The following is a 26,772-nucleotide window of genomic DNA, read 5'->3' as shown; positions in this document are numbered from 1 at the left end:
CTAGTTTTAAGAGAGGATAACTATTGACAATCCCTTTTGATAGCAAAACTTGACTAACAATGTGTTGGTGTACTCTTCTAAAACCAACACGGGTTTGTATGAGGAAGTAATTGCAAACATGTTGATCATGAGGCTGATGTGATATATCTATATTTTACAAAAGCATTTGATACTGTACCACATGGGAGCCTTGTACTTAAGCCACAAAAGCAGAGACTGGGGAGCAATATACGCATATAGGTAAACAAATGGTTATAGGATAGAAACCAAAAATTGTATAGACTCAGAATGGGCTAAAGTCAGCAGCAAGGTACCACAAAGATCTATGCTAGGCCCAATTCTCTCTAACCAGCAATTTTTATTTTTATTTTTCTCCCTGTCTTCCAGGAGCCATTACTTTTACATTTTTCCATTCACATAGCCATATGAGGGTTTGTGTTTTCGCAGGAAAATTTGTAATTTCAAATGGTGCCATTTAATAATACATACAATATAGTGGGAAGCAAAAATTTTTGGGGTGTAATTGGAAAAAAGAACCCGCAATTCCGTCAGTTTTATGGGTTTTATTTTTTTGGCATTCCAATTGCTGTAAAAACTGACGTTAACTTTCATTCTTCAGGTCAGTATTATTACAGTGAATAGTTTTTCTTGTGTTTTAATAATTTTTACAAAAAGGCAAAGAAATTTTTTATTTTTTTTCAAAGTTTTTATCATCATATTCTGACCCTCATAATTTTTTATATTTATACCTATAGAGCTGTTTGAGGGATCATTTCTTGCAGGGGGGGTCTGCTACTTCAATTTATTTTGGGGGGAGTTGAAGCGACCAACAAACAAAGAATTGGCTATTTAGTTTTTTTTCCAATATACCATTCACCATAGGAAATACTGTAAATACTTTTTTTTTTATAGATTTTTGTTGTTTATTTTTAATATGGGCAAAGGGGTGATTTATTTATTTATATATATATATATATATATATATACATTTTTTATTTTTTATTTTATTTTTTTTACACTGTTTTTTACCCCTAGGGAACTTCAACATGCACTCTGGGTAATTGACCAACCTTTGTCAGAAAGGTGTTAATGATCTTGTACGGTGTTGGTTTTTGCTGATGACACAAAACAGTGTAGGATACTTGAAACCCAGCCTGATTTTAAATACTACAGAGGGACTGGCAGCATGGGCAAGAACATTTTCTAGGCCACAGTAATTGTATGGCTGGTTAAGATGAAATAAAACTGAGGACAACAGGACAAGAAAAGGACTTGAATATTGGATTCAGTTTTGGGTTCCATATACTATAAAGCATATAAGAGAGATAGAAAGGGTTCAGAAGCAGGTGACCAGATTATGAAATGAGAGGCTTAAACAATCATGCCTGTTCAGCTTGAAAAAAAATCCATGTGTGGTCAGTGCAAAGAACTGGCACAGGATTTCTTTTTTCCAATGACTTTACCGAGAACTAGGGGACATTCATTATATGTGGAGGAAAGGCAATTTAGGAATGGGTTAATTACAGTTAGGCTCATGCACATGGCTGTGTCTGTAATGTTGAATTGATCCACAAACAATGGCGCATTCTGCATTTTTCTCATACTCGTCAATAGAAAGAACTATTCTTGTCTGCAATAAAGACAAAAATAGGACATATTCTAGAATCTGGAAAAAAAAACGTATGTGTGCATGGCCCAATAGAAATGAATGGGTTAGTGTATTATCTGCAAAAAATATTGTTAGCACAGAGATGAAAAATACGGTTGTTTTAGGTGTTAGTCAAATGGAATGTCCTACCCAAGAGGTAGTAATGGCAGATACAAGCTCAGCATTTAAAGTGCTAGAAGAACTTGATGGACCTGTGTCTTTTTTTCACATTTCTGTAGTTAACTATATAGAGATGAGCGAATCAAAGTTGACGAAGTGGAATTCGATCTGAATTTCAGGAAAATTCTATTTGCACTGAACCCGAATTTCCTCACGCTTCGTTGTAATGAATCGCATTTTTTCCTTAAATGGCTGCCGCACATGTTAGGACATGGAGCAAAGAACTCTGGGAACGAGGGATCACCCAAAACTTTTTTTAGGCTGAATAGAAGTTCAGGGAAAGATTATTAGAAATGTAGGGAAAGAATAAGGAGAAATGATTTCACACTATAAAAGAAAAACATGGTCAAATACGGGAGTGTACAGCCTGGGTAATAGCAGCAATTCTATTACACCTTGCTGCACTGACTGGGGATCCAAATTGCCATTATACTGCTGCTTTTAGGTTTGCAATAGATTATACTTCTGTAATTCCAGCAAACCTTGCTTGTTATTGGGGTGCAAGTGCTGTGTGATACAGCCATTAACTGGGTGTATTACTAGGAAATATCTTATTAGCCGTTGTGTGGTGCAGTTATATGTTCAAAAGCATTTTTTGGGGTGTATTAGTGGAAAAAAGTATTATTAGCCGTTCAGCGGTGCATGTTCTGAAGCCTTTTTTGGGGTGTATTAGTGGGAAAAAAGGGCTTATTTGCCGTTCATTGGTGCAGTTATATGTTCTGAAGCCTTTTTTGTGGTGTATTAGTGGGAAAAAAAGTCTTATTAGCTGTTCAGGGGTGCTGTTATATTTTCGAAAGCCTTTTTTGGGGTGTATTAGTGGGGAAAAAAGGGCTTATTATCCTTTGTGCGGTGAAATGACAAAATGACAGTCTTTTTTAGGGTGTATTAGTGGAAAAAAAAGTCTTATTAGCACTTGTTTCCGGTGAAGTGACAAAAATACAGCTTTTTTAGAGGTGTATTAGTGGGAGAAAAATGTCTTATTTGCTGTTCAGCAGTGCTTTTATATGTTTTAAAGCCTTTTTTGTGGTGTATTAATTTCCTTTTTATTTGTAGTGGGGAAAAAAGGCTTGTTAACTGCTGTGTGCAGAAGTGACCAAATTACAGCCTTTTTTGGGGTGTATTAATTTCCTTTTTATTTATTGATAAGATATAACAGTATGTCAGACAGAGAAGTGACAGGCCCTGCACAGGGGATGGGAAGAGTCCTAAATGCTTATGTTGCAGACACAGGTTGCAACAGAGTAAGGGGGCGTGGCAGCAAGGGTCACTTCGAGAGGCCTGAGCACCCGGTGTCATCTAACGGTTGTGTCTTGACTAGCAACCCAGCGTTTGGTTTACTCGGTCATCTACTTTGTCCCAAGTGACATCAGACACCTCCAGCCAAAAGTTGGTGAGTTCGTCAGATACAACCCTTAGTTGTCATCGCCCGGGAGCAGGCCCTGTGACCTCACCTGTCCTCAACCTGCCTCTGTTCTTTTCTGTTCCCTCAGCCAGACAAGTATTATATGCTGTTGGCTCAGCTCCACTATACAGCGAGGACGAGCTACTAGAGGACAGTCAGCAGCTACTACCCAGCCAAGATCTGGAGGAGACATCCGCCGCTTCCTCCGGTAGGCTGGCAAGTAGTGATGAGGAAAGTGCGTGGGAGTTGGTGCTGGCTCCTGGCTCCTGGCTCAAAGACCGTTGAGGAGGATATCAGTGACGTGCAGACAGTACTCAATGATGATATAGCCCATCGCAATTGGGAGCCGGGTGACGAAGGGGCTTCATCATCATCGGGAGAAGAGGGTGGCAGCTTGCGTGTGAGGCAGCGGGGGAGCCAGCAAGTCGGTAGCGTGGTCGGGAGTCAGCAGAGTGGCAGAAGTGGGAGGTCGGGAGACAAACATGCCTGGAGTAGACCACCCACTTCGCAGAAGCATACCTGCCCGGAAAGTAGTGGTGCATGGGTTCACAGAGGCAGCGGCCGTAGCAGTCAATCAGTGGGGTAAAATCATCTACTCGGTGGTGTTGCAGTTTTTTGTTAAGCCGCCTGAAGAGGTGAACAAGGCTATTTGCCGAATATGTGGGCAGAAGGTGAAGCATGGCCATATGGCAACATATGCAGCATCACTATAAAGTAGCCTGGGAGAACTGTGCCTCCGATGTGGTGGCCCAGCCTGCCACATCACCCAATGGCACGCACCCGATTTCAGGCAGTCAAGGCTCCACCAGCTCAGCCGAAGTGAGCTGCCTGTCCTTCCCATCATCTACTGGTCCTGATGCTCCTGCTCCTCGACCTCCTACTCCTCGTCACTCATTTTTTCAGCAGTCGATCACCGAAGCGATTGCCAAGATCGCGTGTGGTCATCCTATGGCGCAGAAGCTGAAAGTGCTCCTCGCCAAGTTGTTGGTACTGCAGTCCCTCCCTTTCCAAGTGGTGGATTCTGCACCTTTCAGAGAAATGATGGCATGTGCCGAGCCGAGGTGGAGAGTTCCAAGCCGTAATTTCTTTGCGAAAAAGGCAGTACCAACCCTGCATAAATATGTAGAACAGAAGGTGGGCCAGTCCTTGAGCCGCATGTGCAGGGCACGGTGGTGTCATGCTGTTTTACACCTCATTTGCCTGGGTGAAAGGAGTCACACAGGGGAGGAACTCCTCCATGTTCTTCATCAAGAAATCGAATCCCGGTTTTCTCCACAACAACTCAAAATTGGAACCATGGTGACCGACAAATGGAACAACATGGTGTCGGAGCTACGTCAAGGAGGGCTGAGCCATGCACCCTGCATGGCGCAGGTGTTAAATCTGGTTGTCAAGCGGTTCCTGAAGTCTTCCACCCATCTGCTAGACATCCTAAAAATGGCCAGGAAACTATGCATGCACTTCAGCTACTCATACACTGCCAAGCACACCCTCCTTGAGTTGCAGCAGCAGAATGGCGTCCCCCAACAAAGGCTGATATGCGACGTTTCCACCCTCCATATGTTGGACCGACTATACGAACAGAGAAAGGCCATAAATGATTTCTTGAACTACTATAGAGACAGCCTATGTAGACAGTTGGTTGTTGCCTATCTGCACCATTAGCCATCCTCTCGCAGGTCTGGTGTTGCAGGAAGGGGGGGGGGTAGAAGCAGTACCAGCTCTGTGAGCAGCAGCTTGAGTCTAGAGTCGCTGATGAGCAGCTTTCTTCACTCTACTAGTGAAGAAACTACTCACCAGCAGCTAGACCTGGAGCAGAACCTGAACCAGCAGGTGGTGGCATACTTAGACAGCACCCTGACACCCCACATTGAATATCCGCTGGACTACTGGGCAGCCAAACTGTCCGAGTTTGCCCTGGAATAGCTGTCCTGCCCAGCCAGTAGTGTGGCATCAGAGTGGGTGTTTAGAGCAGCGGGGGCCATAGTCACCCCAAGGAGAACTCGCCTGTCCACCCAAAATGTGGAGAGATTGACCTTTTGTCAAGATGAATTAGGCATGGATTTCCACCCACCAATGCCTGATGCATCAGATTAGATCATCCATGCTGCCTCACCCAAACCTTGACAAAAGAGATTGGTTTCTTCTGGCTACCTGCCTAAGTTACTATTCTGATTGCCACCAACTCCCCACTCTGTCACCGGGTCTCTCTGTGGTCTCCAGATGTTGCTTCAACCTCACCACTCAGGTCTCCTCATGCTGCTGTTGCCACCTCCACAGTATGTCACCTTGCCACTCTGTGGTCTCCTCATGCTGCTACCAACTCACAACTATGTCTCTGGGCCATTCTGTGGTCTCATCATGCTGCTGCCACCTCCACACTATGTCACCTTGCCAGTCTGTGGCCTCCTCATGCTGCTGCCAACTCACAATTCTGTCTCTGGGCCACTCTGTGGTCTCCTCATGCTGCTGCTGCCACCTCCATTCTATGTCACCTTGCCACTCTGTGGTCTCCTCATCCTGCTGCTACCACCTCCACACTATGTCACCTTGCCACTCTGTGGCCTCCTCATGCTGCTTCCAACTCACAATTGTGTTTCTGGGCCACTCTGTGGTCTCCTCATGCTGCTGCTGCTGCCACCTCCACAATATGTCATTGTGCCACTTTGTGGTCTGCTCATGCTGCTGCCTCCTCCACACTATGTCACCTTGCCACTCTGTCGTCTCTTTATGCTGCTGTCAACTCACAACTCTGTCTCTAGGCCACTCTGTGGTCTCCTCATGCTGCTGCTGCCACCTACACATTCATTGTGCCACTCTGTGGTCTCCTCATGCTGCTGCCACTTCACCACACTGTGGTCTCCTCATGCTGCTGTCACTACACCACTCTATGGTCTCCTCATGCTACTGTCATGGATGTAGCAGGGGAGAACACTAACAGGCCTTACCGCCAGGGAAGGAAAAGGGTCACCACCTATAAAACCCTGCTCCTGGCCCTAACTCCTATCCTTATGGGCACCTCTCGATGGTAGAGGTACCCATACACAGGAACCTGGAAAACCCTGGTAACCCTCGGGTGCCCTAAAGGTAATGACAGTGCAGAGACAACCTGTTACTTCCCTGGTGAAGGAACCAGCGTTTTGCTGAGGCCTAGTAAGCAACCAGAGAAGAGGGGGGGAATACAAAACACAACAAGCCAAACACTTAACTTCTGAGGATGATGGATGAACAGGACTTCAACAAGAACCACACTCTAGCTCTTCCAAGAGCAAATGAAGCTATCCAGAGCAAGGAGTGATGGGTAAAGTCAGGGAGAGGTAAAGGTCACATGATCCACACCTGAACAGGAGGTGTTGACATACCAGCAACACAAAGTGAAACAAAAAGAGGCTGTCGGATCACTCATGTGCAATCAGTCTTTCAGACCTTCTAACAACTGTCACAGGTGTGACAGCTGCTACCTCAACTTTGTCACTGGGCCACTCGGTGGTCTCCTCATGCTGCTGCCACCTTACCACTATGTCACTGGGCCACTCTGTGGTCTCATCAGGCTGCTGCCACCTCACCATTATGTCACTGGGCCACTCTGTTGTCTCCTCATGCTGCTTCTACTTCACCATTATGTCATTGGGCCATTCTGTAGACTTCTCATGCTGTTCCCACCCCCCCCCCCCCCCCCCCACCCCACACTCTATGACTGGGCCACTATTTTGCCTTTATGGCCTGGTTGACATCATAATTTATTTGACCCTTCTTCTGATCTGTCAGAAGGAAGGAAAAATAAGACGCAAAATGGATCCTGTCTAAGTAGCAGCTGTAAGGCCTGTGTGGTCCCATCAGAATTGGCTTATGATTTAGTAGCCAAAAGCAGGAGTGGGTACAAAACACAGAATACATGCAAATATTCCATTGACGTATCATTTCTGTTTTGGATTTACTCCTGTTTTTTTTGGGCTTTAGCAATACTGATGGATTACTGACCAAATGCTGACCGAGTGAAGGCAGATGCTCAACAGACAGGATCCGTTTTTTGGGAGTTATTGTTCTGATGGATCAGAGGAAGGGCAAAATAATCAGTGACATCAAAACAAACTTACTGCTGACACCCTCTCCACTTTGTTGGACGGCTCTACTTCTATAAGCATTTAATAGAACAGGTTCTGTAGACATCTATGTGGAATCAGCTGACGACAGACGGTGTAAAAGGCTTTTTCTTGACGCTAACATTGACCTGTAAGGCTTTCACAGTTTCACACTTGAGTTATTTGGTCAGTTTTGGCCCCATAACTGCCCAAATAAGTGAAGTGTGCTCTGATTCTAAGAGCGACGCCTGTCATGTCCGTGTCATACTAACTCACAGTATTGTTTCACTACCACAGCAGACTACCTTTGCATGTTATTGCAAGGCACAGTGTTCTACACTATTATGCAGGCTCTCTGAAGCCAGAAAATTTTTAACGCGATTCGCCACAAATAACTTCGGATCGAATCAAATCTTTTTGGAAAAAAGATATATAATGTTTAATGTTGCACAGCTTTTCTCTGTGATGAGTATCAGGAGCTTCTCATTACTGTACTCACTTTCCAAGTTCCTTTTAGCCCTTACTAAATTCAATACAGTTCTATAATACTACATTTGATGACAGACCCAGAACAGAAATGGCAAAGAGCTTTCACTCAGTACAGTGCAGAGCTATTACTGTACATTCCAGTATCAATCACCGTTATGTAACTCTTGTCAAAATTAAAAGCTAACCAGAGGGTAGAGTATTCATCACAATATAAGACTGGGGCTAAGCGCCGATCGTGACCACAACACCTACAGCGCGACCAATGATTACTGTGTAGCAGTATAATGAAGAAAACTGCAGCACTCCTACTGTTCAATTAATGAGGTGGTTTATTCAGTAATCAGCACCAAAAACATAGAGATGTTTCCACTGGAACTAAGTCTTTCAAAAAAGACTTTAAAGAGGACCTTTTATGGCTCCAGACTTTATAAACTATCTATCAGGGTATGTAGGGCATACAGCGGGCATAGTGCTTACTATTTTTCTGGGTGCCGCTCCATTCGCCCCGCTCTGGCCCTCGTTAAATTCTCCTGCCCTGTATGCGAATTTTCGCATCAGAACAAGGAGGAGGACACTGCCCTGTTTCTCAATGGGCGTCTCCTTCTCCTTGGCTGTGAGCTGTCCAATCGCAGTGGAGAGCGTCACAGCCAGGGAGAGCGCTATTAGATTCCCGCTGTATGCCCTACATACCCTGATACTTAGTTTATAAAGTCTGGAACCATGAAAGATACTCTTTAAAAAAGTAAAAAAAATTCAGTTGAAGTCGAAATATCGCTGTGTTTAATAAACCAGCTCATTATTTGAAATGGAGGAAAGCTGCAGTTTTCTTCATTGTATACTCTGGGATTCAAATTTGGCGAAGCAGCCGAGTCGAACTTTTCAATAATTCGCTCATCACTAATAAACACACATATACATATCCTAAAAACATACATATAGCATGAACACAAATCCAGTATATAGAATAGACAGCATATACACACACCATCATTCACTCTTTTTCACTAGTTGCATCAGGGAGATTCTGATGCACCGAATGTGTGTTAGTCAATGCACTTTGCCATCCTTTTACATATAACCCAAGCATTGCTAACTTAAAGAGCATTTAAACGGCCCAATAATCGGGCAGATTATTGGGAACAACCATTTCTGCAAACTTGGCGCTGATCACCAAGTGAACAAGCAAAACGCTTGTTCATCAGGTGATCCTGTCGTTCATGCAGGCACCATCGATCTTGGCTTCTGGGCAGCAGATTGTGCTGTATAAACAGTTATCTGCTGCTTAGAAACCATGGTTCTGTATGAGGATGAGGGATCACAATATCGATCCCTCGTCCTCATACTGTGAAGGAGATCGCTGCATGTAAATGTGTTGTCTCCTTCAATGAACAAGCAGCCGACTGTCAGGAAGGATAGCTTACTTCCTAACAAGTCGGCCCGTGCTCAGTTGGCCCATGTAAATCCAGTTTTAATCACAAGTAGTGATCACAACTCCTTTATCACACCCCAAAATGAATTTATACCCCAGACCAGAAGACAAAGTGTATTCAGACACAAACCCCAGAGTAAATACAAACATCAGACCCGAAAATAAGTACAATCACTTAAAAAATACACACTATACCCCAGTCCAGGGTTGACTTACTTCTCAATATTTTTCTAGACAACTATGCACATGCAAGGGTCTCAATGGTAGACGATTGCATGCCGACGTACCTATGACTGTGTTACACCTGAAAACCCTATAATAGTGAGGGGACATGACCACCGGCTCCCTGCACTTAATACGGACGGAGTCAGGGTCACCTAGAATCAAGCCAGCAAGGAAACACAATAAAGGAAAATACTTATCTGAGCAAAAAACAGCAGCAGCCTCCAGCAGTGAACACTTCATCCAGGAAGTAGTATAAACTGCAAAGTGAGGCAGTATGGGAGGGAATATTAAGGAAGACAATTAGTCTAAATAAGTGACACCTGGCAGAAGGAAAGGAGATGACAAAGTGAAACCAAAACAAAGAACGTCACACAAGAGGTAGAGAAGAACGTCTGCCAGACCTTCTCACAGAACTGGCGGTGACAACAGGACTGGAGAAGTGATACTGTGCAGTGTCCTTGTATACAGAATAAGAGCAGATAAATAGAATTACACCCAGTATACAGGACTGGAGAAGTGGTACGGTGTAGTGTCCATACATACAGAATAAGAGCATATAAATAGGATTACACCCCGTCTAAAGGACTGGAGAAGTGGTACTGTGTAGTGTCCATACATACAGAATAAGAGCAGATAAATAGAATTACACTCAGTGTACAGGACAAGAGTGTGTGTCTATCTATATATCTACTCAGTAGCAGTAATTACTGTATATATCTGTCAGTTAACATAATTTCTCTTTTGATTTTCTTGTAGATTGCTGGAGTGAAAGTGAACATGATGATCATGATCTAACATCAGAGTCGCCCTCTTTTGTACGTGAAAAATGCTATGATTTACTGTGTTATACCAATTAAACCTGCCTGCTATACTAATGTCATTGCAGCATAGTCATATCCTGCAGGCACTTTATTCAATTTTCTAAGCAGATCATCAAATATTTGTAATTAGTTATACAGGAAAAATCAAACCACCACACAACAGTGAAGATCATGTGAGAATATGAACAGTGTTCTGTTAAAAAAGAGTCAGTGGGATGTGAAAATATAAGGTCATACAACACAATATCCAGTGACTCTAGTCTAACTACAACAATTGTGTGGTTTAGAAAATGTATGAAACATGAAATCTAATAGTAATACCTGACTACAGAACACACCAGATTGGGGTCAATAGTTGTTAAGTTAGAGGCACAGGATAAACAGACATAGGTGGGCAGGAAACATACATTTACAGGCAGAAATCAGGCAGATTGGAAATTGGAAATCAATATAAAGTTAAGATAAGTTATGAAATAAACTAGGTCAGAAGTGGATGAAAAGAAAAAAATCTGAAAGTATAACCTAGCCAGTCACCATTGTCAACCTCGTTGCTCAGGCATGAGAGTGGTATACCAATCCATAAAGTGGTGGCCATCCATAGGAGAAGCCAAGACAATGAAGACAACAGCAGACTAAGAGTAGATAGGAAGATCTTGCCGCATTGGGCATAGTGCCAAGATTAGAGAGGACTGAGTTTAGTCTAAAATGAATCTAGGGGAAACCAAAACCTAGTAACCTCACATTTAATGCTCATTTGCTTTGGACTCTCGGGTACTTGAAGTATGGACATGTGAGATTTAGTTGAGTTTCCCTGGCAACACAATGACTGCAGGTGCTTTGACATTGATCAGAGGAGTATTCCGACTGCTGATAACTAGCCAATGTTATTCAAGATGTATTGGACCTCTCCTGTTAAGTGCCTGGAGCTGGTGTAACCATACATTTAAAGCAAAAACATCTGGAGCCCAGCAGTCTGTGAAAAAACAACACAATTACTAACCTAACTTGATCTTAATAAATGTCATAAAGCCATACATATTTTGGCAGGATCAGCTGACTATCTAATGTGTATATGGTCCTCCAAACGCTCCCCGATGGCAGATATCAGAGGTAATAACAATGGGATAGTTGGATTTGAGTCTTTTTTTTTCTTGGGAAGGTAAGCCGCAGCCAGAGGAGTCTGAGAGTGGCTTTCTCCCCATTTAGGACACATTCATACTCAGGAGAAACAGCTTTAGGTTGACAGCTTTCTAATGTGTATGGCCGACCTTAGAGGTGTTTTGTTTTATTGACTATTGTCAAAACATTCGAGCTGTTGTATTTTTCAAAGTCCACAGTCAATATATTGCTTCACTTTAAAGGGAATGTGTAATCAGAAACAGTGATGGCCAGTTTGACGTGTTTGCCCACGAACACATGCGGGGTGCCATCTTTACTGATAAGTCCAGCGAGGCACAGGTAAGTCCTTACCTGTGCCTGTGCGTGAGCCGGTCTGAAATGAAATGCGGTCTCCGGGTGCAGGCAGTTCCAAGAACAGCCCGATGAAGGCCCCCGGAGGCTGTTCTCGGAACTGCCTGCTCCCATGACTGCATTTCATTTCAGACCAGCTCGCGCACAGGCACAGTTAAGGACTTACCTGTGCCTCGCCGGACTTGTCAGTAAAGATGGCACCTCGCATGTGTTCACGGGCGAACACGGCGAACTGGCCATCACTGATCAGAAAATATTTAAATCATATTTTATGTGTAACTTATTGTTTTTTTAATTTTTGGTGGTTTATTTATATTTTTCATGTCCCTATATTAACCACTTAAGGACCACAGGTTTATACCCCCCTAGTGACCAGGCCCTTTTTTACAAATCGGCACTCCACAACTTTAGCGGTTTATTGCTCGGTCATGCAACTTACCACCCAAATTAATTTTACCTCCTTTTCTTCTCACTAATAGAGCTTTCAGTTGGTGGTATTTCATTGCTGCTGACATTTTTACTTTTTTGGTTATTAATCGAAATTTTACGATTTTTTTGCAAAAAAATGAAATTTTTCACTTTCAGTTGTAAAATTTTGCAAAAAAAACAACATCCATATATAAATTTTTCGATAAATTTATTGTTCTACATGTCTTTGATTAAAAAAAATGTTTGGGTAAAAAAAAAAGGGTTTGGGTAAAAGTTATAGCGTTTACAAACTATGGTACAAAAATGTGAATTTCCGCTTTTTGAAGCAGCTCTGACTTTCTGAGCACCTGTCATGTTTCCTGAGGTTCTACAATGCCCAGACAGTACAAACACCCCACAAATGACCCCATTTCGGAAAGTAGACACCCTAAGGTATTCGCTGATGGGCATAGTGGGCATGGGTATATGTATGTAAGTAAAGATACCGGCTCATATGTTTTTTATAGTATTTATATCCGCGTGCCCGGTGTCCTAGTTTTTTCAAAAACTCCTTTACAGGTAAGCAGAAACAATAGACAAATTTTCAGACTCCAGCACTCACTTTTTCTTGAAGTTTCAAGTTCTCCGGCTTTATTATCAAACGTGCACAGATAATACAAGGTTCGATTCTCATAGGTGTAGGCTGTTGATGCGTTTCGAAAGTTCTTATTCGTAAAAGTAGAGTACTTTTACGAATAAGAACTTTTCGAAACGCGTCAACAGCCTACACCTATGAGAATCGAACCTTGTATTATCTGTGCACGTTTGATAATAAAGCCGGAGAACTTGAAACTTCAAGAAAAAGTGAGTGCTGGAGTCTGATAATTTGTCTATGGGTATATGTAAAATGACACCCCAAAACACATTGCCCAACTTCTCCTGAGTACGGCGATACCAGATGTGTGACACTTTTTTGCAGCCTAGGTGGGCAAAGGGGCCCACATTCCAAAGAGCACCTTTAGGATTTCACCGGCCATTTTTTACAGATTTTGATTTCAAACTACTTCGCACACATTAGGGCCCCTAAATTGCCAGGGCAGTATAACTACCCCACAAGTGACCCCATTTTGGAAAGAAGACACCCCAAGGTATTCCGTGAGGGGCATGGCGAGTTCCTGGAATTTTTTATTTTTTGTCACAAGTTAGTGGAATATGAGACTTTGTAAGGAAAAAAATAAAAATAAAAAAATCATCATTTTCCGCTAACTTGTGACAAAAAATAAAAAATTCTAGGAACTCGCCATGCCCCTCACGGAATACCTTGGGGTGTCTTCTTTCCAAAATGGGGTCACTTGTGGGGTAGTTATACTGCCCTGGCATTCTAGGGGCCCTAATGTGTGGTAATTTGTTTGAAATCAAAATGTGTAAAAAAGGACCTGTGAAATCCGAAAGGTGCACTTTGGAATATGTGCCCCTTTGCCCACCTAGGCTGCAAAAAAGTGTCACACATGTGGTATCGCCGTACTCAGGAGAAGTTGGGGAATGTGTTTTGGGGTGTCATTTTACATATACCCATGCTGGGTGAGAGAAATATCTCGGCAAAAGACAACTTTTCCCATTTTTTTATACAAAGTTGGCATCTGACCAAGATATTTTTCTCACCCAGCATGGGTATATGTAAAATGACACCCCAAAACACATTCCCTAACTTCTCCTGAGTACGGCGATACCACATGTGTGACACTTTTTTGCAGCCTAGATGCGCAAAGCGGCCCAAATTCCTTTTAGGAGGGCATTTTTAGACATTTGGATCCCAGACTTCTTCTCACGCTTTCGGGCCCCTAACATGCCAGGGCAGTATAAATACCCCACATGTGACCCCATTTTGGAAAGAAGACACCCTAAGGTATTCCGTGAGGGGCATGGCGAGTTCCTAGAATTTTTATTTTTTTGGCACAAGTTAGCGGAAATTGTTTTTTTTTTGTATTTTGTCACAAAGTCTCCCTTTCCGCTAACTTTGGACAAAAATTTCAATCTTTCATGGACTAAATATGCCCCTCATGGAATACCTTGGGGTGTCTTCGTTCCGGAATGGGGTCACATGTGGGGTACTTATACTGCCCTGGCATTTTAGGGGCCCTAAAGCGTCAGAAGAAGTCTGGAATATAAATGTCTAAAAAAATTTACGCATTTGGATTCCGTGAGGGGTATGGTGAGTTCATGTGAGATTTTATTTTTTGACACAAGTTAGTGGAAATATGAGACTTTGTAAGAAAAAAACAAAACAAACAAAAAAATTTCCGCTAACTTGTGCCCAAAAAAATGTCTAAATGGAGCCTTACAGGGGGGTGATCAATGACAGGGGGGTGATCAGGGAATCTATATGGGGTGATCACCCCCCTGTCATTGATCACCCCCCTGTAAGGCTCCATTCAGACGTCCGTATGATTTTTACGGATCCACTGATACATGGATCGGATCCGCAAAACACATGCGGACGTCTGAATGGAGCCTTCCAGGGGGGTGATCAATGACAGAGGGGTGATCACCCATATAGACTCCCTGATCACCTCCGTCATTGATCACCCCCCTGTAAGGCTCCATTCAGACGTCCGTATGATTTTTTACGGATCCACTGATACATGGATCAGATCCGCAAAACACATGCGGACGTCTGAATGGAGCCTTCCAGGGGGGTGATCAATGACAGAGGGGTGATCACCCATATAGACTCCCTGATCACCTCCGTCATTGATCACCCCCCTGTAAGGCTCCATTCAGACGTCCGTATGATTTTTTACGGATCCACGGATACATGGATCGGATCCGCAAAACACATGCGGACGTCTGAATGGAGCCTTACAGGGGGGTGATCAATGACGGAGGTGATCAGGGAGTCTATATGGGTGATCACCCCTCTGTCATTGATCACCCCCCTGTGAGGCTACATTCAGACGTCCGCATGTCTTTTGCGGATCCGATCCATGTATCCGTGGATCCGTAAAATATCATACGGACGTCTGAATGGAGCCTTACAGGGGGGTGATCAATGACAGGGGGGTGATCAATGACAGGGGGTGATCAGGGAGTGTATATGGGGTGATCACCCCCCCTGTCACTGATCACCCCCCTGTAAGGCTCCATTCAGACGTCCATATGTGTTTTGCGGATCCGATCCATGTATCCGTGGATCCGTAAAAATCATACGGACGTCTGAATGGAGCCTTACAGGGGGGTGATCAATGACAGGGGGGTGATCAATGACAGGGGGTGATCAGGAAGTCTATATGGGTGATCACCCCTCTGTCATTGATCACCCCCCTGTAAGGCTCCATTCAGACGTCCGCATGTGTTTTGCGGATCCGATCCATGTATCCGTGGATCCGTAAAAATCATACGGACGTCTGAATGGAGCCTTACAGGGGGGTGATCAATGACGGAGGTGATCAGGGAGTCTATATGGGTGATCACCCCTCTGTCATTCATCACCCCCCTGTAAGGCTCCATTCAGACGTCCGCATGTGTTTTGCGGATCCGATCCATGTATCAGTGGATCCGTAAAAATCATACGGACGTCTGAATGGAGCATTACAGGGGGGTGATCAATGACAGGGAAGTGATCAGGAAGTCTATATGCGTGATCACCCCCTTGTCATTGATCACCCCCCTGTAAGGCTCCATTCAGACGTCCGTATGCGTTTTGCGGATCCGATCCATGTATCCGTGGATCCGTAAAAATCATACGGACGTCTGAATGGAGCCTTACAGGGGGGTGATCAATGACAGGGGGGTGATCAATGACAGGGGGGTGATCAATGACAGAGGGGTGATCAATGACAGGGAAGTGATCAGGAAGTCTATATGCGTGATCACCCCCTTGTCATTGATCACCCCCCTGTAAGGCTCCATTCAGATGTCCGTATGCGTTTTGCGGATCCGATCCGTGTATCCGTAAAAATCATACGGACCTCTGAATAGAGCCTGACAGGGGGGTGATCAATGACAGGGGGGTGATCAATGACAGGGGGGTGATCAATGACAGGGGGGGTGATTAGGGAGTCTATATGGGCTGATCAGTGGTTTATAAAGGGTTAATAAGTGACAGGGGGGGTGTAGTGTAGTGTAGTGGTGTTTGGTGCTACTTTAGTGAGCTACCTGAGTCCTCTGGTGGTCGATCCTAACAAAAGGGACCACCAGAGGACCAGGTAGCAGGTATATTAGACGCTGTTATCAAAACAGCGTCTAATATACCTGTTAGGGGTTAAAAAAATCACATCTCCAGCCTGCCAGCGAGCGATCGCCGCTGGCAGGCTGGAGATCCACTCGCTTACCTTCCGTTCCTGTGAAGGCGCGCGCCTGCGTGCGCGCGTTCACAAATTGGCGTTAGTGTGACCTGGGAGAGCCGCCGCGATGACGCCTTTCGGCGTTAGCGTGGCGGCAAGCGGTTAAAAGAAATCCTAAAATCATGCAGTGCTCACACTGGTCACTAGTTCTAAAATATGTTGACTTCCTATCTTTTGAGAACAGCTACATAGGTCATAAACACAATGTACAAGAGCTGACCCCATTATCTTCTACGAGAAAGTTTTCTAGGCATTCTCTGTAACTTGTGCATAGGTAAGACATAAGCTCTGCTGTCACCAGAAACGAGCGAAGTTTTCAAAAATTAGATTCAGACGATTCTGCCAAGTTCTTCAAGAAATTAGATTCCTTCTGAGTTAATTTGTCACCAGTAACAATAAATATGGTATACCCAGGCCACTCTGCCTAATCATATGCCTCCCACTTGGTGGCCCAATCTCACTGTGAAGGCTTGGAACATAACCACTTCACATCTGGGCCATTTGCCCCCTTCCTGACCAGGCCTAATTTTGCAAATCTGACATATCTCACTTTATGTGGTAATAACTTTGGAACGCTTTTACTTATCCAAGCCATTCAGAGATTGTTTTCTCGTGACACAATGTACTTCATGCTAGTCATAAATTTGAGTCAATATATTTCACCTTTATTTATGAAAAAATCCCAAATTTACCCAAAATTTTGAAAAATTTCACAATTTTCTAAATTTCAATTTCTCTGCTTTTAAAACAGAAAGTGATACCTCATAAAATATCTATTAGTTAACATTCCCCATATGTCTACTTTATTGTGGCATCATTTTGGAAATGTCATTTTATTTTTTTAGGACGTTAGAAGGCTTAGAAGTTTAGAAGCAATTCTTAAAATTTTAAAGAAAATTGCCAAAACCCACTTTTTAAGTAACCCCTCAAGTTACTTAATACTTATTTTACAAACTTTGCTAACCCTTTAGGCATTCTACAAGAATTGAAGGAAAATGTCACTTTTTTGCCAGATTTTCCATTGTAATCCATTTTTTTCTTTAACACATTGATGGTTAACAGCCAAACAAAACTCAATATTTATTACCCAGATTCTGGGGTTTACAGAAACACCCCATATGTGGTCATAAAATGCTGTATGGGCACACGGCAGGGCGCAGAAGAAAAGGAGCGCCACATGTTTTTTAGATGCCATGTCCCATTTGAAGCCTCCCTGATGCACCCTTACAGTAGAAACTCCCTAGAAGTGACCCCATTTTGGAAACTAGGGGATAAGGTGCCAGTTTTTTTCGTACAATTTTTGGGTACATATGATTTTTTGATCATTCATTATAACACTTTATGGGGCAAGGTGACCAAAAAATTGGTTGTTTTGGCACAGTTTTTATTTATTTTTACAGCATTCACCTGAGGGGTTCGGTCAAGTGACATTTTTATAGAGCAGATCGTTAGGGATGTGGCGATACCTAATATGTATACTTTTTCTTATTTATTTAAATTTTACACAATAATAGCATTTTTGAAAAAAAAATATGTTTTAACGTGTCCATGTTCTGAGAGGGGGCAGTGGCAATAAGGCTGTGTTAACATCACTGTTTATGTTTCCTTTCTTCTGATCTATCAGAAGAACATAAAAAAAAAAAAAACAATCCTGTATTTTGAACATCCATAAAGCCTCTTTCAGGCAGTCAGTATTTTGTTAGTGTTTTGCATCAGTATTTGATCAGTAATTGTAAGCCAATAACAGGAGTGGGTCCAAAACAGAGATAGAATTTAATGGAATTATTTGCATCTCATCTGTGTTTTGGAACCACTCCTGCTTTTGGCTTACTATTTCTGATCAAATACTGATGCAAATCACTGACCAAACACTGACTAAAAGAACATATTAGCTACAATGAATTTGGGTCAAGTTGGTGGAGTAATTTGTGTGGTTCATTCCAATAACCAAAGACACTGGCAATAATCCAAATCCAGCGGCTATGTTTGATCCATCTAGCAAGTTCGGCCCATCAGCTTTTAACCCTACATGTTGAAAGCAAAATACTATTAAGTTCATAGTATAGAGGGATCCCAGACCCTATGGGGGGATCTACATGGGCTAAAATTTTGCTGCACTACACAGTGATGTTGAATTTGTTTAAAATTTGTCATGGCTGTCAGAGTGATACAGTATAAAATTTTACATAAACGAACATGTTAGCTAGGAATTATGAATTTGGGTCCAGCAATTGGTCTGGTAATACTATTGTAGTTCCGACCATAAACGATTGCAATAATGACGCAGACTAATTTTTTTCGCTAACAGAACATATTGGCTACAATTAATTTGGGTCAAGTTGGTGGAGTGATTTGTGTGGTTCATTTCGATAACTAATTACACTCTTCCCTTCTAGCAATAATCCAGCTGCCAGGTTTGATTCAACCAGCAAGTTCAGCCCATCTGGTTTTAACCCTAACACAAGGAGTTATTTGCCCTCAGGAGTTCCGCATCCAACTGGAGGGCCAAGTGGCGTTCAGTACTAACTGTTCTGTGATGACCTTACATGTCAAGGTCATCATAGAACTCATTTTTTTGCTAAAAGAATAATTTTTCCAACAAAAAACTATGATCAACTCTTGGGCAACTCTGCTGTGCGAATAATCAATCTAATTGTGCTGCCCACAAGGTGTTAAATAAGACCGCTCTGTAACACTGAATCACTGTAACTGTTTGGCTAAAGAAGCGGTTAAATATCAATGTAGACACTCCACAAACAGTAGAATGAGACAGGTGTATTACCCCAATTTGTGAATCAGGGCCTAATAGAATTCCTTATCTATTAATCATGGTGGACACGCCACAACAGTAGATTGAGACGGGTGTATCATCCCAATTTGAGAATAAGGGCCTAATATATCTGCTGATTGGCTGGCTGCACAGGATTATTGGTCGTATTGCATTCCCGTGCTTCTTACTTTCACTTTGTAACACATGTAGACGCAATTTGGGGGAAAAAACTATTAGTTACCATGAAGCACAAGGAAATTTGATTTTGTTGCGAATCAAATTTTTCCCTGAAACTCGGATCAAAGTCAATTTATTTCACTTTGATTCACTCAACACTAGCTATCACCTATTGTGATTTGTGTATTCTGTGGTATGTATACAGAGCTGTTACTTGTCATTGTAATTCTGCCTTTGGTGATAAACATAATGGCTACTGAAAAGTTACCTGTACAGAACAAGAAATCATGACCTATTATTAGACATAGTGACTAGTGCGAAAATGTTTATATATAGATAGCAACATGGAATATTAATATATAAACAATAAGCAATTTTCTGATGATACATTCTGTTTAGGCCTCTTGCATACGACCATATGGATTTTTCAGTATTTTGCGGTCTGCAAAAACGGATCCGCAAAAAATACTGATGATGTCCATGTGCATTCCGTTTTTTGCAGAACGGAACAGCTGGCCCCTGAAAGAAAAGTACTATTCTTGTCCTTTATGCAGACAATAATAGGACATGTTCTATCTTTGAATGGAATGGAAATACGGAAACGGAAGGCATACGGAGTACCTTCCATTTTTTTTGCAGATCCATTGAAATGAATGGTTCCGTATACGGAACGCAAAAAACAGAACGTAAGCTGAAAAAAGTTTTTGGGGATTATAATACTGAAGATCTATTCTCAGGATAGGTCATCGATATCAGATCGCGGGGGTCTGAGACCCAGCACCCCCACTGATAAGCTGCTGAGCCAGTGCAGGCTGCCCTTCATTGTTTACCTGCTTGCCATCGACATCGCAGTGATGAGCAGGTGTAATTATAAGAAGCCGTCCTATTCACTTCTATGCAACTGCTCGTTCCTATACAAGTGTATAGAAAGTAGAGATGTCGCGAACATAAAATTTTCCGTTCGGGAACGGCGAACGCGAATTTTCGCAAATGTTCACAAACGGGCGAACTGCCATAGACTTTAATAGGCAGGCGAATTTTTAAACCCACTGTCACGACCCTTGGTCATGGTCGTGACTCCTTGGGAGCCGCATGCAGTTGCCCGCAGTTTGGTGTTGTGTCAACCGCAGCTGGGGGCACTTAGTGGTTTGCCTCAGGTGCGGTTGCCGCGGACAACAGGCATGCGTGCGGTTGCCCTTGGCAACGTGTTTTATGTGCACTCCCTTTGTCTGTTTGTGGTGCACGAGGTCATGTTTTGTATGCACGTAGACACCTTCCTTCACCTGCGGTTGTCCGCGGCAACATCTGTTGTTGTGTGCATGTGGTGGCAGGGTCTCGGCCTGCTGGCTGTTCCCCAGAACATGGTTGCCACGCATGCCGTTGCTGGCGGTAACAGGTGAGTGTGTTTGTGTGTTTTATGGATTGTGTGTACTTCCCCTTTAAGTTGGTGTTTTCCCTTTCCTGTGGTGCTGGAAGGGTTAATTCTCTTCAGTGTGTGTGATGTCACTGGGTGTGTTCTGACCGGTGGGTGTGGCCACTTAGGCCTATAAAGCCTCGTTCTCTGGCTTGGCTCAGTAGGTTGCTTTCAGCCAGGCATAGCTGGAGCAGCCTCCTGTATATTACCATCTACCAGTGGGGGCCTCCCTTCTGGTCATAAATCTTTGTTATCTAGGTGTGTGTGGGGTTTTGTGTTATTGCAGCTTATGGTCCAGGGTTCCTGTGTGATGTCTGGTGTGTGCTGTGTTCCTTGGTGTCTTGAACTAACAGCACCTGCACATGGGTTCCTGGTTGTGTTGTCTGTGGCAGGTGAGTGTTGTGTGGATTACTTTTGCCTGTCACTGCCATAGCTGTTTCTGTTTCTCTTTATGCTGCTTGGCCAAGGAGACTCCTGCTCCTCCGTGTCTAGGAGGAGTGGGTTGTCTTACTCTGTTCTCTTAGTTCAGGGCCGACTTGAGGGCTTGTAGGGACTATAAGGTTCCAGCGTATGAGCCCTCCTACCATCAAGGTCGGCTCATACTGACAGGAGACAGGGTCAGTGTTAGGGACGCAATAGGAGGTGACCTGCTCCCTAATTCTGTGTTGTTTGGCCAAGTGGTAACCCTACCATCTCCTGGCACCGCACGGCTGGGGGTTTCCCCCACCTCCAGCCGTGACACCCACAGGGACTCTTTCTGGCCACAATAGTGATGGAAAAGTTGTTTCAAGGGGACTAACACCTGGACTGTGGCATGCTGGAGGGGGATCCATAGCAAAACTCCTATGGAAAATTACGTAGTTGACGCAGAGTCGGGTTTTAATCCATAAAGGGCATAAATCACCTAACATTCCTAAATTGTTTGGAATAACGTGCCTTAAAACATCCAGTGTGTGTATACGATCAGGTATGATGTTGTATCGATCAGGTAGTGTAAGAGTTACGCCCGCTTCACAGACCAAACTCTGATAGACCAAACTCCCCGTTTAACGCACCGCAAACAACCGCAAAGAGTTGTCGTCAATAGTTGACACACTCATGACATACATTTTATTCCTCTATGTGTCAATCTTGGTGTAGTAATGACTGTGCTTGTGCGCAAGTTCGGGAGATTGCAGGCGATGGTGGTTTTTCAAAGCCTATGGTCGTGCTGAGGTAGTTCAGTGACAGTTAAGAGACCCAGAAAACAATGATACTGCAGTGTGGGCCCATTGTTGGCCTAGTAGGCTTTAACGATCACCTTAGAATTGATCACAAAGAAAATTAATCCAGCAGATCACTTTTGTTCACAATGAAGCAATGACCTTATCATCTGGGGTGTGCCAACATTGCTATTGCCAACACAATAGAGGTGGTCGCTTCATTGTGATACGCAAGCCCCTTCACCACAACAAGGTAATGATCACGAAGGGGAATTGACACATGTATGTGCCATTTTTTTTTGCTTTTGCAGCCACAGTGCAGCACCAGAGGCCAGAAAAATTAGGCATGTACACATGCCTGAAAAACTAGGTATTGTTGCAGCCGCTGCTGCTGATATTTTCCAGGCAGAAAGTGTACTAAAACATTGCGGCTTGAACCCTAGTTGGTGACGGAGAAGTCACACAAGTCATCCGGCATGCAGAGATTAAATACAGCAGCGTGGGGACCATTTGTAGCCCAAGGCATCTCATCAGTAGTGTTGAGCGCGAATATTCGAAAAGCGAATTTTTTTCGCGAATATCGCAACTTCGCGATTTCGCGAATATTTCGAATATAGTGCTATATATTCGTAAAAACGAATATTCGTTTTTTTTTGTTTTTTTTTCACAAAATTACAGTACACATATAATTGATTGTTTCCCAAAGGTCCAACGGCTCAGATCTTACTCACATTGCCTAGAAAGTGATTGAGGCGCGAAGCTTCGTAAGGCGATTTTATTAGCGCACATGCGAATATCGGCACGTCCCAGAACAGAGGCAAAGGGCTTTGCATTCATACATTAGTGAATTGAGTTGCGAATCTTCGTAAGGCGATTTTATTAGCGCACATGCGAATATCTACACTTGTCCCAGAACAGAGGCAAAGGGCTTTGCATTCTTACATTAGTGATTGAATTGAGCTGCGAATCTTCGTGAGGCGATTTTATTAACGCAAATGCGAATATCTACACTTGTCCCCAGAACAGAGAGGCAAAGGCCTGTGCATTCATATAGTATAGCACCATATTCGCGAATACGTAGAACTTCGTAAAATTCGATTTACGAATATTCGTATTTTTTATTTTACTTTCCACCTTACAGATGACATTGATCTGTACTCTGTCAACTACTGTCATCACCCCCCACTGTATCTCGATTGATTCCCAAAAGTCCAAAAGCTCAGATCTTACTCACATTGCCTAGAAAGTGATTGAGGCGCGAATATTCGTAAGGCGATTTTATTAGCGCACATGCGAATATCTACACTTGTCCCAGAACAGAGGCAAAGGGCTTTGCATTCTTACATTAGTGATTGAATTGAGTTGCGAATCTTCGTGAGGCGATTTTATTAACGCACATGCGAATATCTACACTTGTCCCCAGAACAGAGAGGCAAAGGCCTGTGCATTCATATAGTATAGCACCATATTCGCGAATACATAGAACTTCGTAAAATTCGATTTACGAATATTCGTATTTTTTATTTTACTTTCCACCTTACAGATGACATTGATCTGTACTCTGTCAACTACTGTCATCACCCCCCACTGTATCTCGATTGATTCCCAAAAGTCCAAAAGCTCAGATCTTACTCACATTGCCTAGAAAGTGATTGAGGCGCGAATATTCGTAAGGCGATTTTATTAGCGCACATGCGAATATCTACACTTGTCCCAGAACAGAGGCAAAGGGCTTTGCATTCTTACATTAGTGATTGAATTGAGTTGCGAATCTTCGTGAGGCGATTTTATTAACGCACATGCGAATATCTACACTTGTCCCCAGAACAGAGAGGCAAAGGCCTGTGCATTCATATAGTATAGCACCATATTCGCGAATACATAGAACTTCGTAAAATTCGATTTACGAATATTCGTATTTTTTATTTTAGTTTCCACCTTACAGATTACATTGATCTGTACTCTGTCAACTACTGTCATCACCCCCCACTGTATCTCGATTGATTCACAAAAGTCCAAAAGCTCAGATCTTACTCACATTGCCTAGAAAGTGATTGAGGCGCGAATCTTTGTAAGGCGATTTTATTAGCGCACAGGCGAATATCGGCACTTGTCCCAGAACAGAGGCAAAGGGCTTTGCATTCATACATTAGTGATTGAATTGAGTTGCGAATCTTCGTAAGGCGATTTTATTAGCGCACATGCGAATATCTACACTTGTCCCCAGAACAGAGAGGCAAAGGCCTGTGCATTCATATAGTATAGCACCATATTCGCGAATACTTCGAACTTCGTAAAATTCGATTTACGAATATTCGTATTTTTTATTTTAGTTTCCACCTTACAGATTACATTGATCTGTACTCTGTCAACTACTGTCATCACCCCCCACTGTATCTAGATTGATTCACAAAAGTCCAAAAGCTCAGATCTTACTCACATTGCCTAGAAAGTGATTGAGGCGCGAATCTTTGTAAGGCGATTTTATTAGCGCACAGGCGAATATCGGCACTTGTCCCAGAACAGAGGCAAAGGGCTTTGCATTCATACATTAGTGATTGAATTGAGTTGCGAATCTTCGTAAGGCGATTTCATTAGCGCACATGCGAATTTTGCATCTCATAAATTATAATATGTATTATGCGATGCGAAAATTCGAATTATCGCATATGCGAAATAATAACGAATTCGAATATTCGCGAATATTTTACGAATATTCTTTCGAATATTCGCGAAATTTCGCGAATTCGAATATGGGACATGCCGCTCAACACTACTCATCAGGCCTTTTTTATTCAAATGCATCCCCCACTGTCAGTCCCTTCGGGATCCATGCCACATTCATCTTAATAAAGGTGAGGTAATCTAGACTTTTTTGACCTAGGTGACTTCTTTTCTCAGTGACAATACCTCCTGCTGCACTGAGTGTCCTTTCTTACAGGACACTTGAAGCAGGGCAGGCCAGAAGTTCTATCGCAAATTGGGATATCTCAGGCTACGGGTCAAGCCTGCACACCCAGTAGTCAAGGGGTTTATCGCTCCTCAGAGTGTCGATATCTGCAGTTAAGGGGAGGTAGTCTGCTACCTGTCGGTCGAGTCGCTCTCTGAGGGTGGACCCCGAAGGGCTGTGGCGATGCGTAGGACTTAAAAAGCTCTGCATGTCCTCCATCAACAACACGTCTGTAAAGCGTCCTGTCCTTGCCATCGTGGTCGTGGTAGGAGGAGGATTACTTTCACTTCTTCCCCTGTTAGATTCCCGTTGTGCTGTGACATCACCTCACATCTCATCGAAGGTCTGTTCTTCCCCCCAGCCACGTACAACACCAAGGGTTTCAGATAGGTGACAACGAGCACCCTGGGATGCCTGCTGTGGTTGGTCTTCCTCCTTCTCAAAGCCACATTCCTCCTCTGACTCCTCTTCCTCAGACTCCTCTTCCAGCGTTGCCACAGGTCCAGCAAGCGATGATGATAAGGCTGTTTCTGGTGGTGATGGTGACCACAACTCTTCCTCTTCCTTTTCACGCTCATCTACGGCCTGATCCAGCACTCTTCGCAGGGCATGATCCAGGAAGAAAACAAATGGGATGAGGTCGCTGATGGTGCCTTCGGTGCTGACTGACTAGGTTTGTCACCTCCTCAAAAAGATGCATGAGCCTACAGGCATTGCATGTGAGCATCCAGTAAAGTGGCAAAAAAATACCCAGCTCCGCAGAGGCTGTCCTAGCACCCCGGTCATACAAGTACTCGTTGACGGCTTTTTCTTGTTATAGCAGGCGGTCGAACATTAGGAGTGTTGAATTCCAACGTGTTCAGGTGAAGAGGCTGTGGTGCTAGTGTTGGTGGTGGCGGCGGGCAGGCGAGTGGTAACTTGAGAGGTGCCTGAAGCTGAGCTGGAGGACGATGGTGCGTCAAGGTTCCGAGCGGAAGCTGTAGAAGATTGGGTGTCCTGTGTAAGCCAGTCAACTATGTCCTCTGAATTTTTTGAGTTCAGGGTACGTGGCCTCTGAACACTGGGCATTATTCTAGGGCCAAATGAAATCACATCTCCACGACGGCCCTTGCGGGATGGCCTGCCTCTGCCTGTCATTTTTTCTTTTTAGATTAGTGGTACTATGCGTGCAAGGTACTGTGCCACCCTATATGAGTGGTGGGCCTGACACTCACTGGCAGGCAACTGCGATTATATTACAGAGGAAAAATTAAATGATTTTTTTTTTATCTGCAAGGTGCTGTGCCACCCTATAAGAGTGGTGGGCAGTGGGCACAGTACAGTCTGTGGGCCTGACACTCACTGGCAGGCAACTGCAATTATATTACAGAGGAAAAATATAATGAATTTTTGAACAGCAAGGTGCTGTGCCACCCTATATGAGTAGTGGACAGTGGGCACAGAACATTCTATGGGCCTGACACTCACTATCAGGCAACTGCAATTATATTTTATTTTTTATTTTTTTCATTATACAAAAAGAAACATACACATTCCAAGCACAACAAATATTTAAATATCTCCAAAAGACCAAATACAGTTCCATCTTACCCTAACCAATTATTTTATACTATTTTTCTCCCCATCTCCCATTCCCCCTTATCTTTTCCCTTTCCTTTCCATTTACCCACCCACCACCCTTATGAGGCGGGGGGAGGGGGACGTGTAAAAAAATAAAATAAAATCCTGCCCTAAAGTAACCATTTATTCCAAAGATCCTCAA

At 43.4% G+C, this 26,772-nt stretch overlaps 1 protein-coding gene across 4 annotated transcripts in view; it reads left to right on the top strand.

Annotated features, from left to right (window-relative positions):
* IPCEF1 (interaction protein for cytohesin exchange factors 1) overlaps nucleotides 1-26,772 on the top strand; it is a 493,239-nt gene that overhangs the window by 445,995 nt on the left and 20,472 nt on the right. For all 4 annotated transcript variants that reach the window (XR_006388642.1, XM_044289604.1, XM_044289605.1 and 1 more), the window contains exon 8: nucleotides 10,212-10,270. Coding sequence is in view for 3 of the 4 variants with exons in the window: in XM_044289604.1 (XP_044145539.1) it covers nucleotides 10,212-10,270 (59 nt within the window). In the remaining variant the exon portion in view is untranslated. The remainder of the gene's footprint in view (nucleotides 1-10,211; nucleotides 10,271-26,772) is intronic.

The sequence above is a fragment of the Bufo gargarizans genome, chromosome 4 (assembly GCF_014858855.1).
Source record: "Bufo gargarizans isolate SCDJY-AF-19 chromosome 4, ASM1485885v1, whole genome shotgun sequence".
Classification (NCBI taxonomy): domain Eukaryota; kingdom Metazoa; phylum Chordata; class Amphibia; order Anura; family Bufonidae; genus Bufo; species Bufo gargarizans.
Note: the sequence above shows the minus strand (reverse complement) of the source record. Positions and strands in the feature narration are given on the sequence as shown.